This window comes from Lycium barbarum, chromosome 9, assembly GCF_019175385.1.
Source record: "Lycium barbarum isolate Lr01 chromosome 9, ASM1917538v2, whole genome shotgun sequence".
Taxonomy (NCBI): domain Eukaryota; kingdom Viridiplantae; phylum Streptophyta; class Magnoliopsida; order Solanales; family Solanaceae; genus Lycium; species Lycium barbarum.
Window position 1 is genome coordinate 20,586,042 of NC_083345.1, and position 20,940 is coordinate 20,606,981.

The 20,940-nt window shown below is 32.5% G+C and overlaps 2 protein-coding genes across 2 annotated transcripts; one reads left to right on the top strand and one right to left on the bottom strand.

The window, feature by feature from the left end:
* Positions 1–4,898: 4,898 nt before the first annotated feature.
* On the bottom strand, positions 4,899–5,859 carry LOC132610733 (cytochrome b561 and DOMON domain-containing protein At3g25290). The gene has a single exon (XM_060325089.1). It carries the CDS (start codon positions 5,797–5,799, stop codon positions 5,068–5,070), a length of 732 nt encoding a protein of 243 aa, XP_060181072.1. The 5' UTR covers positions 5,800–5,859; the 3' UTR covers positions 4,899–5,067.
* Positions 5,860–16,398: 10,539 nt separating this feature from the next.
* On the top strand, positions 16,399–17,685 carry LOC132611739 (uncharacterized). The gene has a single exon (XM_060326120.1). It carries the CDS (start codon positions 16,399–16,401, stop codon positions 17,683–17,685), a length of 1,287 nt encoding a protein of 428 aa, XP_060182103.1.
* Positions 17,686–20,940: the final 3,255 nt, after the last annotated feature.

Below are 20,940 nucleotides of genomic sequence, written 5' to 3' on the forward strand. Positions count from 1 at the left end.
GAAATATGACGGGACAGGGCCCCGTCGTACCTTTAAACAACATATGCATATATTTAGATCAAAAAGGATCTATACCAAAGTCTGGGCTCCGGAACAACGAAACTCTCCAAGATAGTAGAAGGGAAGTCTTAAGCTGGCGGTTCACCAAAACGCGTATCCGTACCTGCGGGCATGAAACGCAGCCCCCCGAAGAAAGGGGGTCAGTACGGAATATGTACCGAGCATGTAAAGCGTGAAGTACAGTAAAAGGATCATAACTGAAATATGGAGTACAGTAAATGTGTACAATATCCAGAATACCAAAACACTTGCCTTTGTAACATAATAATACTTGTCAATATCATATATCGTATACATGTATATATATCGTACCCGGCCCTTTAATGAGGAACTCGGTGAATAAGATCATCATATGCCCTCCTGGCCGCCATGACATGTCATCATATCATCATATCATCATATCATCATATCATCACATCATCATATCATATATATATATATATATATATATATATATATATATATATATATATATATATATATATACCGTACCCGACCCTTTAATGAGGGACGCGGTGAACAACGCAGTGAAACTGTGCACGATAACATTCCCTGCCCGGGACTCGGTGAAAGATAAATTGAGACATGCACGAGCAGAGTAATGAGAAACTATATGCAATTCAAAACATTTTTAAGGACTCAATAGGATAGTCAACACGAACCATCGTTCGCAAATTCAAATAATAGTCATGTCATATATCTTTCGGATGTCCCTGTGTATTATATCAAAATGGAACTTTGAAATCATGTGCACATCTCACTATATATAAAACAAAACATAAGTTATGGGAATCAAGATCAATAGCCATCCTAGTGGCTCTAGGAATGAGAATTCCTTTGGAATCGTATATAGATCGTATATTCATTTCACAATGACCATGACAAAAGAAAGAAGGGTTAGCTTCACATACCTTTAGCGCTTATTTGTCACACAATATGTATACGCTGCCCAATAATACTTCAACCTATATTAAGACGCCAACAACTACGGTTAAGCTTACGGGGAGATTCAAAACGTACTCTAACGTTAGTAACTCCTTTCAAGATGTTTAGACGACGTTTTCTCTTGTAGCCAAACCAACTACATACAACCAATCCCACATCAATAAATCCGGACAGCCCACACAACATTCCAAACAGCCCACATTCACAACATTCAATAACGATTCACATGCGGCTACTACATTCTCAAGTTATTTCTAATAGTTCGTAGCCTTAACGTTTGCATGTAATAACTTTATAACAGCCCATCCAACATACAACACAATGCATAATCTTAATTATCATTAATCTTCCAAGCTCAATAAGAACAACAACAACGTGTCAAAACAACCCGTACTTTACAACACTCAATAATAGTTTACATGCGATTATGAGATATCCAATTTATTCTTGTTAGTCTATAGTCATAATATTTCGTCGAAACGATTCTATAACAGCCCAACCACTATGACAACATGATGTATATTCTTAACTATAATTAGCTTTTCCAACTTAGCGAAAACAACACGTCCAAAACAGTCCCTAACCAACAACACGTCCAAAACAGTCCCTAAACAACAACATAACAATGCTCGGAATTCTTGCAAACGTTTACGAACATACTAAGCAAACCACATACGATTCTTACACATTATTTCATGTCTTCTTTTCATATAATTTTAGTAAGTTACGACCAGCAGTCACACGACAACTACATCATCAATTCATACGCAACTAAGCTACATTGTCATCACTATAATCCTTACAACAACCCACAAACGATTTTAGTTCCAACTCCAACCATTAAACACCTTCATCTCCATCATAAAATTCATGACAACAACAATCAAAATATCAAGTAAAATCAGTTCACTATCTTCCACACAAAACAGTCCCTATACGGTTTTAACCATGCTTCAACATCACACACAAAATTTCATGGATTCAATTTATATTCATACTAACACAACTTCACCTTTAACCTTCCAATTCTTTTCATTCTTTTTACCATGCAATCTATGATAGCATCAACCATAATTACCAAAGAAAATCAGTCCACCGTTGCCACTAAAACAGTCCCTACGGCCACATTAACATTCCAGCACCAACATTCATGATTTTATGCATGCAATTCATGTTCACCAAGTTACAACCATACTTCAACATCAACATATATAATTCCATGGCTACTATCATGTTCCAACATCAACACACATCATTTCATGCATGAAACTTATATTTACACATCTACATCACCCTTAACACATGTAAAAGAAAGTTAGATCTTACCTTGACAATTCGACTTCTCAACTTGGCTAGAGTTTGTGAATTGAAATGATAATGGTTCTTGTTGCTCCAATGACTATCTTCACGTTTATAGGGACCTTCTAAAGGGTTGAAACACCTTGGAAAATAATTTTTGGATCAACAATTTTGGAGCTCAATTTCGGCCAGCCTTGGCCGAGAGCTTCCCTCTCTCTCTCTAAAGTTTTCTATTTTTTGTGTTGTGAAGTTGAAATGAGAAGATGAGCTTTCTTAGTTATCCATTTGATTAAACTAAGATGCCTACAAGTTGTGCACATGCACCACTCATTACATTGAGCCACTCAATTAACTTTGCATTTAATTTCATTTTCTTTCTCCCTCACTTTCGGCTACATGTTGGTCGAGCCTCCCTTGTCTCTCCTTTCCTTTTAATTGTTTACAATGTAATTGCATGTGTAGTGGATGATTCATACACTAACCTTTGTCCGTTGCAATCATACAAGAATGAATTGGCAATATTTAAATGTGCAATGATTCATCCAGCTTGTATACCTTCATAAAATAATGCATGTCTTCATAAAATAATGGATGTCTTCAATATTTAAATGCATGTCTCACCTTTTCTCTCCATAATTTCGGTCACTTGGCCGACCCTCACATTGGTTTTCTTTCAACTTAGTTTTCCACAATACAATGTAAGTATAGTGGATGAATTAATGTTTAAAAGCATATTTGTATGTCTTCCATAATAGCCTTATTTTAGATAACTTTGAGTCATCTTTTGGCCATTGCACGTTAATGTGCATTCTTGGCTCATTGTTGCCACTAACTTTTACTTAACACCACAATTAAGTAGTTCCTAATCTCCAATAACATTTTTATACTAAGTAAAATTTATAACCGATTAGTTCTAGTTTAGAAATTAAGAATTAAGGGTTTCTATCTCACGTCGATTCCTTCGCGAATAACTCGACGTATAAAATACGGGGTCTAACACTTATTTTTTTGTTTTTTTTGATAAGTTAAAGCAGTAAAAGGTTGAATCTCAATAAATTTTAAAACAAAGTCATTTTATCACTTACAATATTTTATCGTGTATTTAAGTCATATGTAAAGATTCTGCAATGTGGATACTTATATGCACATGCAGAGAAGTGCAAAATTACCGCATGTACAACTGCTTGACCTCCGGAGAGTACGTCAAGAACACGTTCATGCCACATGATTCAATATTCTATAATTGAAAAAGCAAACAATCGCTTTGTAATGCAATAATTAATCAAAAAAAGACATAACGAGTCGTCACAGTCAATTTAAAAAGGTTCGTCACATTCTTGATATAGATCGAGAATAGTAAGACATAATTGGGTCTTGTGATACTTTGTTTTGCTCTTTAAAGACTTTGTTTTGCTCTTTTTTCTTTAAAGAAGCATTATAATATTACTTTTCTTTTTCTTATTCTATTTCTTTTTCTCTCTTTTGTGGTGGAAAGATCAACTTTAAGATACCTCTTTCCTTGAAAGAAAAAGAAGATCTCTACATAAAGTATTATTAATTCCATCATCAACTAATATAGGCACCATAAATAAATTTAGTAAAGTAGACGATTGAGTAGGTAGGATTGAATTAAGACGATTGAGTAGGTAGGATTGAATTAATACAACACCTATCTTACATCTTAAAACAAGGTCTAGTACCAAACCGATAATAAATCACTCTCATAAAAATTACTAGCATTCAATATTTATATAAAATCAATAAATATGCATATGATTTTTTTTAACTTAATTATAATTAGATAAGACATACTCTTACGTAAATTTTAAAGCGGCTAAAGTTAAATTGCTATTTAGGCCTTTTACCATATCAATACTTGTCCTTTTCCATAATTATATGTCATCCCTTCCACGCCACCTGAAAAGAAAAAGAATCTAGTACATCATACTCAAGATGTTTAATCTATGTTCATTTTCTTGCACTAGCATCTTTGTCTTTTTCACCGCAAAACTTTATACTTATTTGATTGACATATTTCTACAAGAATTAACTAGAATAGAAAGGGACGCAAATTAAATGGAAGTTATGGAGCATCATTATTTATTTCTTGCCCCTCGGTGGTAGGTAGCGGAAATAAATTGTGCCCCACACTGTCACAGCTCACAGTCTCACACCTATCAGCATTTCAACCTCCTTTTAATACTACTCTAGACTCCCTCTCTCTCTCTCTATTTCTAACACATACGCATCAAAAATGTTTTTATAATTTGTAATCTTAAATATGATGCGACTTTTGTATAATAAGTGATCTCATTAACTCAGTAAAGATAAAATAAAAAATCTAAAGTCAAAGAATTTTCAATGTACATAAGTTTTCTTCTTTTCGGAGCAGATTAACAAAATAAAGAACTTAAATATGAAATTTTAGTTTATACACATTAAATTTAGCCATAGATTCCAAATATTTTTCACTCTACTTAAAATTTATGAGATTAAAAGTTGAAGATGGAGTTATGTTTTATCATATTTTCTTGCAAAAAAAAGAAGAGAACACTTTGTTTGGGATTTATAAAGATGAAATTGGAAAACATGTGTAAAGATTAGAATGAAACATGAACATTACTATAAGATGTATACAATCAAACATAAATCTGAAATTTTTGTAAACTGGTTTAATTGTGCACTACCACTAACAGTCGTTATTACATCGCCAAAACAGAAAATAATAGTAATACAAGAAAAGGACAAAAACTTGAACCGCATCTAAAGCTGCAAAAGCACAACTCCAAGGAAGAACAAGAAGGCAAAAACACTAGTTTCACTTTTCAACATTCTTGAAGATCCTCCAGTTTCTTTTCCACTTTGCCCACTACTACTATTACTAGTACTAGCAGTAACATTATTATTCTTATTCCCTTCACTAGTAGCCGAAGTAGCCAAATCCAAAGTAGTTTTAGAATTCAAATTATCAGCCTCAAACTCATGCACTACTGGCATTCCATCTTTAACCGCGGGTCCCACCTGCCACACCTGGTTAACTGTTTTCGTATTTTTAGGTAACTCCAACGTGGCAAATATTGTCATTACCCCATCAGATGACGACTCTGCTTTGGAATCAAGAACATTGTACAAAAGCTTAGACTCCGTAATTGATTTATAAGACGTAAGGTTGTACGTATTAACAATTACGGAGCCTTTGGCATTTTTAAATGCTATAAGGGATTGTGTCCCAACCATAGCTTGGGCATTAGGGTTAATGCCCCAGGCAATCCAGCCATCAGGTGAAGCTGGAGAAGCAGTGAAGGCAATAGATAGGGTGTGTTTGGTTGTGTCAAAAGTCCAATGAAGGAAAGATTTGAGAGAAGGAAGATCAGTGCAATTGGTGAATTTTGTGTTGGATGAGAAAGTTTGGGAAGAACATGTGAGAGATGTGGAAGGTGAGATGAAGAGAAGAACAAGTAAGAAGGTGAGGAAGAGGGAAAAATGAGAGGCCATTTTTATTTTTTTTACAAATGTGGTAGTGTTAAAAGAGTGTTAAAGAGGATATTTTGGGATACTGGGGGTTTTATAGGGAAAGTTTGGAGGAATGTTGAGAAGTGATGGGCTTGGAAAAATTGGGCAACGATGGATTTAAAATTTAAAGTTTTATAAGTTTAACATTTAAAGTTTATAACATTGAATTCATTATACTTTTAAAGTTATGAATTTATATTTTCTAGTTTTGTCATAATTTATATAGATTTTTACATATAAATTTATATTCTATATCAAAAATATTGAATTTTATATGAGTTCGGTATGCTAAAGCCGCCCTGTAAATTGGGGGAGTGGGGGAGTGTGGAAGCCATTAGCCACATGATATGGCCAAGAAGGAAATAGGAAGGACACAATACACAAGTGGATATGCTAGGAACGTGTAAATAAAAAGGTTGTATATTTAGTCAACTTTTTCCATCCACGATTTATTCCTTTCTATATTATGAGATGAACACACAGCACGATGTCAAATAAGCGCATGTGACTCTAAGAATTTCTTGTTAAGGAACGGAAGCTAGTACAAGCAAATGCGCATTCCCCTTTTTCTTTTGTATTTACACTGTATAGAAGCACGAGTCGGATCATTTTTCGTCGTCCGTAATAAAAACTTGAGGGCCCCAAAAACATTGTGGGCCCCATATATATTATTATTTTAAACAACAACTAATAATTAAAAAAAAATGCCCCATATATATTAAACAATAACTAATATTAAAAAAAAAAAATGGGCCCCATATTAAACACCAACCAGTAATTAAAAAAAAAGTGGATCTCATATTAACAAAAACAAGTAATATTAAAAAAAAAAAAGTGAATCCCATATTAAAAAAACAAACAATGTTAAAAATTAGGTGCTTAGAAAATCAAACAATTAAATCAATAATGATGGATTTATTGCCACATGTGTATCAACCTATTAGTAGGAGCAAATGAAATTATTATACAGCAACATACTTAAAATACTTATATATTAAAATAAGATAGAATTTAATTACTTTTTCATTTTTTCCTTACTCTAATAAATGTGAAAATAGATTAATGTCATAAAAGAAAAAATAATATTAAATGGAGATCAAATAATTAATAAGGTAAATTAGTGAAATTATAATTCTAATTGACGTTTCCTTAAAAACCCGTGTATCGTCCGTTTCAAAAATAAAAAAATGTGGGCCCCAAAAAAATTGTGGGCTCCATATATATTAAACAACAACTAATATTAAAAAAAAAAAATTGGGCCCCATATTATACACCAACCAGTAATTAAAAAAAAAAAGTGGAATCCACCACATCCAAACTCACGAGAGAAAAAAAAAAGTGGATCCCATATTAACAAAATCAAGCAATATTAAAAAAAAAAAAAAGTGAATCCCATATTAAAAAAACAAACAATGTTAAAAAGAAAAAAGTGCTTAGAAAATCAAACAATTAAATCAATAATGATTGATTCATTGCCACATGCATATTAACCCATTAGAGGGAGCAAATGAAATTATTATACAGCAACATACTTAAAATACAAAAGTGTTTAGAAAATCAAACAATTAAATCAATAATGATGGATTTATTGCCACATGCGTATCAACCCATTAGTGGGAACAAATGAAATTATTGTACAACAACATACTTAAAATACTTATATATTAAAATAAGATAGAATTTAATTACTTTTTCATTTTTTCCTTACTCTAATAAATATGAAAAGAGATTAATGTCATAAAATAAAAAATAATATTAAATGGAGATCAAATAATTAATAAGGTAAATTAATAAAATTATAATTCTAATTGACGTTTCCTTAAAAAATCATGTAAAAAACAACATGACAAGTAAAATGAGTTAAACAAAAAAGGCCACAAAAAAAAAAAGTGAACCCCATATTAACAAAATCAAGCAATATTAAAAAAAAAAAAAAAGTGAATCTCATATTAAAAAAAAACAATGTTAAAAAAAATGCTTAAAAAATCAAACAATTAAATCAATAATGATGGATTCATTGCCACATGCGTATCAACCCATTAGTGGGAGCAAATAAAATTATTGTACAACAACATACTTAAAATACTTATATATTAAAATAAGATAGATTTTAATTACTTTTTCATTTTTTCCTTACTCTAATAAATGTGAAAAGAGATTAATGTCATAAAATAAAAAATAATATTAAATGGAGATCAAATAATTAATAAGGTAAATTAGTGAAATTATAATTCTAATTGACGTTTCCTTAAAAAATCGTGTAAAAAACAACGTGACAAGTAAAATGAGTTAAACAAAAAATATTTAATAAAAATTAAAAAATAGAAGTTCTTCATGGCCCCATATTAAACACCAACCAGTATTTAAAAAAAACAACAAAGAGAAAAAAAAAAAAAAAAGTGGAACCCACCACATCCAAACTCACAGAAAAAAAAAAAGTGGACCCCATACTAAAAAAAATCAAGCAATATTAAAAAAAGAAGTGAAACCCATATTAAAAGAAACAAATAATGTTAAAAAAAAGTGCTTAGAAATCAAAAAATTAAATCAATAATGATAGATTCATTGCCACATGCGTATCAACCCATTAGTGGGAGCAAATGAAATTATTGTACAACAACATATTTAAAATACTTATATATTAAAATAAGATAGAATTTCATTATTTTTTTTATTTTTTCCTTACTCTAATAAATGTGAAAAGAGATTAATCTCACAAAAGAAAAAATAATATTAAATGGAGATCAAATAATTAATAAGATAAATTAGTGAAATTATAATTCTAATTGACGTTTCCTTAAAAAACCGTGTGAAAAATAACATGACAAGTAAAATGAGTTAAACAAAAAATATTTACAATTTATATTTTGTTTCATTTTAAACATGTAAAATTAATATAATAATTTGAATTAGAATTATCCAAATCAAAATTTAATAAAAAAATTATATGTATTACTTTACTATTACTACTATATAGAAGAGCCGGTTTATAGAGGCAAGATCATCGTCCGTGTTCGATCCTACTTTTTTATTTAACGGCAAAAAAATCCTTTGTGGTCCCACCCACCTTTTTATTTAAGGACAAAAAAATGACTTTTTATACTTTATATTACCAACTCTTCTAAAAAGTAGATAGAAATACTTTATTATATTTCTATTTTTCTACTATATAGAAGCATCGATTTACCCATGCTTCGTCGTCAGTCACTCTTAAAAAAAAAAAAGATAGGGTGGACCCCACCCTCTCCAAACTCATGAAAAAAGTGGACCCCACCCTCTCTGAACTCATAAAAAAAAGTGGACCCCATATTTAAAAAAAAAAGAAACGTGCACCCCCATATATTAAAAAATCAAATAATATTCATGTAATTCCCAAAGTATCTTCAAAATATTTAATTGCTGTATTTGCTATTCCGCCATGTCATTTATTTGTTATGTTTACTAAACTAAATATACTTAAAATATATATATTTAAAAAATAAAATATAATTTAATTACTTTTTTATTTTTATTCTTACTCTAATAAATGTGAAAAGAGATTAATATCAAATGAATAATTCTAATTCACATTTTCTTAAAAACCATGCAAAAGACAACATGACAAGTAAAATAAACTAAACCGAGAATATTTACCAAAAATTTAAAAATAGCATTTCTTCGTTTAAATAGAAAATCAATTTCTACTTTGTTTCGTTTTAAACATGTAAAATTAATTTAATAATTTGAATTAAAATTATCCAAATCAAAAGTCAATAAAAAACAATAAGTATTTTACATCTTTAAATTAATCGAATTAAAATTGAAAGTATCAACTGATGCTTAAATATTGCTATTATTTTATCTCAAAGAAAGGAAAATAGTTTTCTTTTAAACAAGTCTTCTCTTTTAAAAAGTATTAATAAATTTTCGTAGCAAACACGAATATAATAAAGTTTTAGATACGGAACACAAACTACAATGTTATATTAATCGTATTTGGAACATAGTGTATATATATATATATATATATATAATCACTATCTAAACACAACTACATATACATAGATACACTATAATCTGAAGTGTTAGGCTCGTGCGCAGCACGGGCATAGGCCATCTAGTACTTTTATAATTATTCGGTATTCGTTATCCATGCCTGATTAATTTTGATTCTCCGCACTGGAAGGAAAACCACTATTTACTAAAAAAAAATTCATTCTTAAATTCGGACCCAAAAGTTCTTGTAAAGACTTAGAGAAATTACATTAAATTACATTTATCTCACCATATTGCTTTATTATCTTTTGATTTCTCTGATATTTTTATACTTGTCAAAGTGGAACTTTGAAATTTGCAAGTAAAGGAGGCAATTTTTTTATTATAAAAATAATGTACTATCTAATGGAACGATGTTGAATCATCAATGACAAAGAAATCGTAGAGCAAAAGATGCTTTTTTGTGCCTGAGATTTGAAGTTAAAATCTTAAATTTTGAACACCCTAAATCACTTTATTAATTTTTTTTCTTGTTTTTAGGGTGTTCAAAATCTATATATGGACATAAAAAATAAAAATATACCTTATATATATGTAATTTTTTTTTGAGAGTGTTCGGGTGAACATCCTCGGCGGGCCCTAGATCCGCCCTTGGGTTCACGTAAAACTAGAAAGATTTCCAATCAGAATAGAAGAAGCATTAGGAGTTTTTTTTTTTACCTTCTAGAAAAAATTAAGGTAAAAGGAAAAAGAAGACAATTTTTATATTTGCCAGTATTTCAACCATTCGGTCAAGAACCCTTAAGTCTTTTTTTTTTTTCCTTCTTCGCTTTTCCCTTTCAGGGCTTAACTAAAGACATCGAGCCCGTTTGGCCATGAAATTTTTTCATTTTTTTGGGGAATTTTTTTTTTCTTTATTTGAAAATAAACGTTTAGCCATGAAAATTTCAAATACAATTTGAAGTGATTTGAAAAACACAAAAAATACTTGTTTTCACTTTCAATAATTTAAACAATCAATATTCTTTGCAAAAACTATAACCAAACACAACTTCATGTTCAATTACAACTTCAACTCCAACTCTAAAATACCAAATAAAGTGAAAAATATTTGGTTTTCATGGCCAAACGCCTACCTAATCTTTGTTCTCTTACACCTCGTAATTTGTAGGTAATACCATAATTAATAGGAGTACTTATCTATGTTATTTTAAAAGCATGAATATAAATGTTGGTTGACCGAAATATCCTTCAAATATTGAACGGCTTATATACCCTTTTAGTCTAATTCTACCACGATTGTATGGGCTATTTTGGCTAACATAAAATATCATAATTGAAAATAGAATTTAAAATAAATACTACTTTTGCAAGTTGGAAGATATAAATGTCTAATTGAAAGAAAATACACGAAAACTGCCATGAAGTCATAAAAAATTTCGGCGGCGGGAGAACTTGATTTTTTTCTTTTTAGATATTGTATTTTACTTTCATGATCAACTTAAATTTGTATGAACGTGCCTTACACGAAATATCACGTGTTAAATAATTATATTCACTGTTGCTATCATTATAACAAAATGGAGAAACATATAACAAAAAAATAAAAAGTAAAACAAGAGAAATTGGGCTCTTACGATCTAAATATAATTACAAATAATATTATCTAATATATCTTACTATGATTGAGATTGATTGAAAATGACGTGCAGAGACTAGTTAATATAAATAACTGTATCGAGATTTTACATTTCTATTGGGATCTCTCTATGTCTGATCACACAAAATAAGGGAACTTTTTCTATTTACTTTGCTAATCTAATGAAATATGGAAGGAGTAGTTATTGCTATATTCAGAAAAATGAAAAAGAATTCAGTGACAGAAGTGGAAACAGAACATTCCGTTCAGTAAAAAAAAAAAGGGTCTAACGTGAATGAAACATTGAATGTGGACAGCGTAGTTGGCAAAAAAACAGTTAGTCAATAATACAGTGATAAATAAAGCATTGACTACAGATTCTAGTTTCAAATTTTGCGTCCGTTACGAAAGCACAACCTAACATTCAGAATATACCTGAAAAAGGGGGTCAACGTAAACTTTTCAAAGAGAAAGAAAAAGAAGGAGCTAGTTTTAGAAAGAAGGAGCTAGTTACAGATGGAATACAACTTTAAATTGGGGAAAGGGTTAATTTACCCTCCAAGTATAGTTCATAGTTTAAATTTATCCTTCGTCAAAGTTTAGAATTAAATTTGCCCTCCCCGTTAGAATACTTGATAAATTTGACCTTAAATGGATGGAAGTGTGATTTGGACACCACAACACAAAAAAATTAGCCACGTCAAACTGGTATCACTTAATATGGCTGTATTATTAAGTGATGATCCAACATCTTATAATTTGCATTGCACAGTGCTATATAATGATAGTACCTCTGTATCATGCCATGTTTGCACTAAAAATTGGGTTAAGCTGCTTTTTTAGCTGTACTCATAGTACCTCTGTATCATGCAATGCAATACTAACTCCATGCATTTGGCAGCAAACTTAAAGGGTGGTGATTCTCTATACAAGCATGTTTAGGTGTCAAAAGTTTCTTTGCTTTTGGAGCTGATGTACCTCTTTTGTATACTGATTTAGTTCAGAATTATATGGTTCTTACTTCTTACCTTCAAGTTTACTCTTGTTGCTGGTGGGATACTGGTTTGTGCATTATGGGATGGGGAAAAGGATGGGATACTGGTTTTGCATTAAGACCGAAATGGGGGTGATTCCCTCTCTTTCTAAATAAAATGAACCGGGGTTGTATGATTTTATGGGATGGGGAAACGAGTTAAAGTAATTAGAGTTGGGAGCTTACGTGGACGGTGAATCTGACGTGGCTAATTTTTTTGTGTTATGGAGTCCAAGTCACACTTCCATCCACATATAAGGGCAAATTTATCAAGTATCCTACTGGATAGGGCAAATTTAATCTCAAACTTTGACGGTGAGCAAATTTAAACTATAAACCATACTTGGAAAGTAAATTTGACCCTTTTCCCAATTTAAATTTGTTGAAAAATAACGTACACTCAAATCTCTCTAGAACGTCGTCGTTTGTTGGGATAATTTTGGTTGCTATAGCTAAATGTTGTTGTGGAGAATATATAATATACATAAGATGAAAATCGTTTTTAATTTTTTTTTTTTATCATTATAGTAAAATATTGTTATAGAAGATCATGATTATTATAAAGAAGTCGGAAGACTATACACTACAATTAAAATTTAGTCACGTTAATATGTTATATTAACTATGAGTATTTTAGTCTTGTCAGAAACTTATAGAAACTGAAAAAATTTACGACGTCTAGTCAGGGGTGGAGCTAGTAAGAAGGAAGGCGATTTGTACCCCTTCAACGAAAAATCATATTGTTGAAATATGATAAAAATAAAATAATTTGAATATATAAACGGTTGAATCTCCTTGATATAAAAAAATGATAGAAAGAATCAAAAGTTATTTTAGGTCACAGGTTCAAAGCTCAACTATGTCATTCTAGAACTTCTTCAATCCCCTTATATGAGTTTTTATTTCAAAATTGCCACTACTAGTGTTTGATAAACTAGCTTTTATTATATGGGACTAACAAGGAGTTAAATTGACCCAAACAATGAAAATTCATTTAAATGATTTAAGCTTGCTTGAATTGACACCTAGAGCCCGTTTGGATTGACTTATAAATTTATCAACTAGCTTATAAATCATTTTTAACTTATTTGGGTGTTTGATAAAATAAAAAATAACTTAATATAAGTTAAAAAAATGCTTAAAATAAGTCAAAACCAAGAAGCTGCTCAATCCCAACTTATTTTTTTGCCTTAAAAGTCATTTTGGTTTGACCAACAACTTTACCCTTGTATCCCTTTTATTTTCTGTTAATTTTAATGCTACCTTTACTTTTAAAAAATCTTTAAAGACTTTTATCCAAACACGTAATTACTTATTTATAAAATAACTTTAACACTTAAAAAGTACTTTCAACATTTGTATTTAAAAGCCACTTTTTTCAGTTATACAAACGTGCTCTTAGTTGTTATTTTAAAAAAGTAGAAGTTCAGGAAAAGCGAAAAGCATATTAGAAAGATTGAGCTTTCACATTATTCTCCTTTTTGACTATAGCCTTGTTGACTCTAGATAAGTGGCCATGTGTTGCTCTTTAATTTGTTCAACTTGCACATCTGAATGTGATCTACTTTCCGCAGGAATTGGAATATAATACCCAATCTTGTTATATTATTTATGACTTTCATATAAATGTAGTGGTGGTCATATTCTGCTTTCACATACTAATCCAGAAAGAAACTGACAATAGGATATTAAGAATTTTTGATAATTTCATCATCTGGGAAACAAGTATTTATAAATAGGGAACACGGATGAGATAACTTCAATTTAGCATGAACTTCATGAGTATTAAAATATATAACTTCAAATTATCACATTTCCGTCGTAGCAATTGAAATATTGCCAAAAGAGATAATCACATTTTCTCTCAAACCATATTTCAATGTTTGTGCAAATTTTTCTTTTCTTTCCAGAAAAATGTTGCCTCAAGAATTAAGAAGCAGCCAATGAGTAAGAAAATTCTCTCTCTAAACTTTTCTCTCTCTAAACTTTTCTCTAAATCCAATATAGACCAAAACCCTAGCCGCCACCAGCATTGGCTGGAATGGCCGAATCAACAGGTGGCCAACCTCCACCGGTAACCCAGAATACAACCAACAAACAAATTCCACAACCTATTTGTTTACAAAATGAAAATACAAATCCCAACATTCAGAACAAAACCTATGCAAACTTGTTAAAACCCGAAATTATGGAAACAACTACAGTTGACATTCCATCAAAGCAAATTACATACATCAATGGGGAACCATTCATTGCTTGGAAATCTAATGAGATACAACAGATAATAGTGAAGGAGAAATTACAATATGCAGTGATTGGTAAGTTTTCATATAACAACATTGATATAAAAGAACTTAGGAAGGTAATTCCAAGTCAATGTGGAATTAAAGGAGTGCCAATCATAGGATTGCTTGATGAAAGACATATTCTGATTCGACTAAATTTTCTGGAAGATTATGTGAGAATGATGTCTACCCCGGCATATTATTTAAAAGTTCATGACAGATACTGCCAAATGAGACCTCTCATATGGGATCCATGGTTCAATCCAAAAGAAGAGACTTCTAGGGCTGTAGCTTGGATAAGCTTCCTGAACTCCCTCCAAATTTTTTTGCTAAAGAGGCTGTGTTTTCCATGGCAACAGCAGTTGGGAAACCTTTAACTGTAGATCTGGCCACAGCAAATAAAATAAGGCCAAGCTGTGCAAAAATCAAAGTTGAGGTTGATTTATTAGCATCATTACCAAAGAGGATAAACATTGCAGAAGAGGATGAATCCGGAATAATAAAATCAAAATGGGTAAGGATCAATTATGACTATTTACCAAAATATTGCAAACACTGCAAACTCCAAGGTCATGAAGAGAAGGAATGTAGAGTACTTAATCCTGAACTGGATAAGCAATTCAGAGATAAATTAAGGAAAGAAAATGCAGAATTTGTTTCTACAGAAACACAAATAAAGAAGGCATACAAGGGAGAAGGGGATGGTACAATACTGGGAAGCAAGAATGGATGCAAAGAAGAAGCAAATATAAAAAGGATAAATCAGGAATTATAATTGGGGAAGTGAGTCCAATACAAAAGAATAAGGAGGGAATCATGGTAAATACCAATGCATTTGCAGTACTGGAAGAGGTATCAGACAACCATGACAAGGTGAATAATGAACAGGTGCCATATGAAGATACTAGAACATGGATTGAGAAGAGCTTATATAGTCACAAAAGTCAGGAAAAGAACATAGAAAACAAAACAAAGGAAACAGAACAACCACAAGGGGACAACATCATATCTGGGGATGAAAACCACAACCAACACATACAAACATCAAGGGAGCAGCACATAGTGAATGATTATGTGGAGGATATTTTACCTGTTGAGTCCCAAATGCAGACACCAAGCAAAAGTGGTCAAACAAACCCTGCAACAATATGTCATCAAGGGCAGGAGGATGAGCAGAAGAACAAGAATACAAATCAATCCAATGTGAACAGTAGCAAGACAACAGCCACAAGTAGAGGGGAAAAATCTGATGCAAATGATAACATGTTCATATTTCAGACTCCAGATCTAAATCAAATATTGCAGGGAGGGGAGAGTGATAATCAAAGCAAAGATTTGGCATTACAAGATTTGGAAAATCATGAGATTAACATGGTACAACATGAACAAGGCATAACAACAGTAGCAGGGCAGATAACAGTGTGGGAGGACAGACCAATTTCAAATCTCAATATTGAAGGGGGAAGCAAAGACCTAGATGTGCATACTTTAGAGCATAATTTGGAAGCAGCTGTTAAGGTAGGAGATATTTCACCAAAGTATCTTCAAAAAGGAGGAGGAAAAGCTAGAAAAAAGACATCAAGGGAGACAAGTGTTCCACCTGGGAGTGGAGTTTATACTAGAAGGCAGATTAATAAACTTAATAAACCATGATGAATGCTCTTATATGGAATATTAGGTCTGTTAATACCATGGAAGCTTTTACAAGGTTGATAAAACTGAATCAAAAATACCATTTTGGTTTTATAGGATTAATGGAACCTTTTCAAGATTCAGGCAAGATAGAGGAATATAGAAGGAGACTTGGAATGGAGCTTGCATTAGTTAATATATCTGGTAAAATTTGGGATTTTGTGGAAGATATTTTTGACTATTACATAATGGTGGATCATCAGCAGCATTTAACCATTAAATTAAGGGTTAGAGGAAGTCAGGAGGATATGCTAGTGTCATTAGTGTATGCAAAAAGTACTAAAACTGAAAGATTGGAGTTGTGGGACTCTTTGGAGGATTTATTTACCTCAGTTGATATTCCTTGGATGATTGGGGGTGATTTTAATTCAATAACCTCAGAAGATGAGAAATTTTGTGGTCTTCCAGTAACCATCAATGAAATTCAAGATTTCAGAGGTTGTATTCATAATTGTGGAATATCAGATTTGGGATTTAGTGGCAGTAAATTTACTTGGTGGAATGGCCAAAGTGGGGATGATTGTATTTTTAAGAGATTGGATAGATGCTTGGGTAATCTGCTCCTACAAGCAAAGTATTCTAGTGTAGGTATCAAACATTTGATTAGGAGTGGGTCAGATCATGCTCCTATGTTAATTTCCTACACAGGAGACAATAGAAGCATCAAAAAACCTTTTAAGTTTTTGAATTTTTGGGTGAAGCAGGAAGGTTTTATAGAGTTGATTAAACAAAACTGGACAGCTGACTTTCTGGCAAATCCTTTCATACTTTTTCATCATAAATTGAAGAAGGTGAAAACAGCATTGGCACAATGGAGTAAAGCAACTTTTGGGAATATATTTCAAGAAATTGAAGCTCTTGAAGAGATCATTAAGGTGAAGGAAACTCAATTTCAGAATTTTCCAACTCCTAATAACAGACAGGAATTGCATAAAGTACAGGCAGAATTACACAGATATTTACATCTAGAGGAAGAATTTTGGAAACAGAAAGTTGGGATGCAGTGGTTTCAGGATGGGGATAGAAATACAAAAAAATTTCATGCCTATGTTCAGGGGAGAAGGAAACAGATGCAAATTAGAAGAATCCAAGGAGATGATGGGAGCTGGATAGAAGAAGAAGGGGGAATAATTGCTGAAGCCATCAGATTCTACACTGCTCAATTTACAAAGGAAGAAGATCCTAAAGATTTTGATATTTTAAATCATTTTCCCAGGATGATTTTTGAAGAAGAAAACTTATGAATTGAAGCAGAACCAACTAAAGAAGAGGTGAAGGCAGTGGTTTTTCAACTAAATGGTGAGAGTGCAGGAGGACCTGATGGTTTTACTGGTGTATTTTATCAAGCTTGTTGGGAAATCATTGGAGAGGATGTTACTAATATGATGAAGGCTTTCTTTTGTAGAGCAGAGCTGTCCAAGTTTGTTACTCATACTAATTTGGTCTTATTACCAAAGAAAGAGATGGTTACCACCTTCTCTGATATGAGACCAATTAGTCTGAGCAACTTTGTGAACAAAATATTTTCTAGACTGATTCATGAGAGATTGGTTTCCAAACTATCTAGTATTATATCACTCAATCAATCTGGATTTGTTAAAGATAGAAGCATTGTGGAGAATATACTGTTGACTCAAGAAATTGTTTCTGATATAAGGCTGAGGACAAAAGATGCAAATGTTATAATAAAGCTGGATATGGCAAAAGCCTATGACAGGGTATCTTGGTTGTTCTTAACTAAAGTGCTTAGGCAGATGGGATTCTCAGAAAAGGTGATAGACATGGTCTATAGAATTGTAAATAATAACTGGTATTCTGTGTTAGTAAATGGGCAACAACAAGGTTTCTTTCAATCTACTAGAGGAGTAAAGCAAGGGGACCCTCTTTCCCCCCACTTTATTTATCATAGCAGCTGAGGTCTTATCTAGGAGTTTGAATGCACTTCATCAGAATACTCAGTTTAAGGGTTTTGGCATGCCTAAATGGAGTCCAAAAGTAAACCATCTTGCCTATGCTGATGACATGATCATCTTTACTTCAGCAGATGTGGTATCTTTGCAAAAGATAATGGAAATTTTGAGGAATTATGAGCAGGCTTCCGGTCAAAAGATTAATATGGACAAAAGTGTTGTTTATATGCATAATAATGTCCCAGGGGACATTAGTATCACAGTTGAGATTGTAACAGGCATTAAGAGAAAAGAATTCCCTTTTATGTATTTGGGCTGCCCTATTTATCATTGTAGGAGGAAGAAGGAATTCTTTAATGCTTTGATCATTAAAATCATGAATAGATTACAAGGATGGAAAGGTAGAATGTTATCTTTTGGAGGAAGGGCAATTCTTATTAAACATGTGCTGCAAAGCATGCCAATACACATGTTATCAGCTGTTAACCCTCCTACTGGGATCATCAGGCAAATGCACAAGATGTTTGCTCAGTTTTTTTGGAGCAATACTATTGGGGGTAAGAGCAGACATTGGGTGGCTTGGAATAATTTGTGTGCTCCAACTACAGAGGGAGGCCTAGGTTTTAGATCACTCCATGATGTGTCTTTGGCACTGTTTTGTAAACTCTGGTGGAATTTTAGGACAAAACCTACTTTGTGGAGTGCCTATATGACCAACAAATATTGTAGGAAAGAGCATGCTATAGTGGTACAATGGAAATAGGGATCACAGACCTAGAAAAGAATGTTAGAAGCCAGGGAATTAATAGAACATCAAATTTGGTGGCAAGTTAGGAAAGGGGATTCACAGTTCTGGTTTGACAATTGGACTGGATTAGGAGCTTTATACTATATATATCCAGGGAATACTTATGATGGGAGAATTCAGAATGTCAAAGAAATGGTAGTACAGGGGAGGTGGAATAGAGGAAAATTGATGGAAGTCCTCTCGGAAGACATAGTTGATCATATAATTGAGAATATAACACCATCCAGGGAAGAAAGAGAGGATGATAGACCATGGTGGATACTAGACACAAGTGGGAAATTTACAATTAAATCAAGTTGGGATTTTATTAGGTCAAGGAGACCACAACTGGACATTTCCAAATTCATGTGGATAAAGGGTTTGCCTTTTAAAATTTCCTTTTTTCTGTGGAGATGCTGGAAATACAAAATCCCCACAGATGATGTGTTAAAGAAGATGAATATCAATTTGGTGTCTAAGTGTTGGTGTTGTATAAGTCCTAGGGAGGAGATTATACATCATTTGTTTCTAACATCAGATACAGCTAAAAAGACATGGTCCTTTTTCTGCAATGCTGCAGGAATAAACATGGAAGGAATACAGCTGCAACAATTAATTGTGAACTGGTGGAAGGCACCAGTAACTAGCAGATTGAAACAGATATACGCTGCAGTGCCATCAATTATAATGTGGGAACTTTGGAAGACAAGAAATGGTATTAAACATGGCCATAAGAAGGTTAACAGTTCAGTCATCTATCTAGTCTTAATCTCTATCCAAAGACTAGTTTTATACAGGAATCCTTCTATTAGAAATATTCCTACTGGATGGAAGGAACTGGTTCAAATGTTAGAGGGAGGCAAGGCAAGAGTGAAGGTAACACAAGTTAGATGGAAGTTACCTCCATTTGGGTGGTGTGCTTGCAACACAGATGGTGCTTCTAGAGGTAACCCAGGGAGGAGTGCCTGTGGTTTTTGTTTGAGAGATGCTGAAGGGAATTTAATATATGCACAAGCTGAGGAAATTGGTTATGCCACAAATATAGAAGCAGAAATTTTGGCTCTGTTGGAAGCTTTGAAGTATTTTAAGCAACAGGGGCATCAGAACATCATTTTTTCAGACAGATTCTAAAACTATTCAGAGAATTTTGTTTGAAGAATGGAAACCTCCATGGAATATTGCAGGTTGGGTGGAAGAGGTTGAGGAATATAAGAGGGATTTGAATGTCTTATTCAATCATGTCTTAAGGGAAGCAAATAAGTTGGCTGATGCTTTAGCCAACTATGCTCTAGATGAAGGTCCTTTGCAGTGCTACTTGTTTGAGGAGTTGAATGTGCAGATGAGAAAGATCCTAAATAGTGATAAGAGTCAAATTCCCTATCTAAGAATTAGGAGATGCTGAAGGGGATGGACCAAAAAGGAGAATGGACACTAGGAGAACATGTCTTTCAAATCCTGGAGGAGAGAATGAGGCTTTTTTCTTAACTAACTGTTTTGTTTATTTTTACAGGACAAAACAATACAGAAAAGGAGGCAACTGCTGTGGACTACATTTTATCAACACAGTTCATTTACTGCACAGCAATACAAACACAAAAGGCCACAAAAATCAGAAAGGTCACAACATAGGACAGGCATACAGATAAAAGGCAAATATTTTTCATTTCACATGCAGCAAGTACAACAGAGAGGGAGAATACACAATCAATATCTAAGTCGTGACCTATACCAAACTGATGTGATGGATGCCTTATTTGTGGTATTAGCATCTTATAATGCTCATTCAAGTGGGCAGAAATCAA

Excerpts from the sequence above, each read along its gene's own strand:
- LOC132610733 (XM_060325089.1), bottom strand. The coding sequence starts at position 5,799 with ATGGCCTCTCATTTTTCCCTCTTCCTCACCTTCTTACTTGTTCTTCTC.
- LOC132611739 (XM_060326120.1), top strand. The coding sequence starts at position 16,399 with ATGATGAATGCTCTTATATGGAATATTAGGTCTGTTAATACCATGGAA.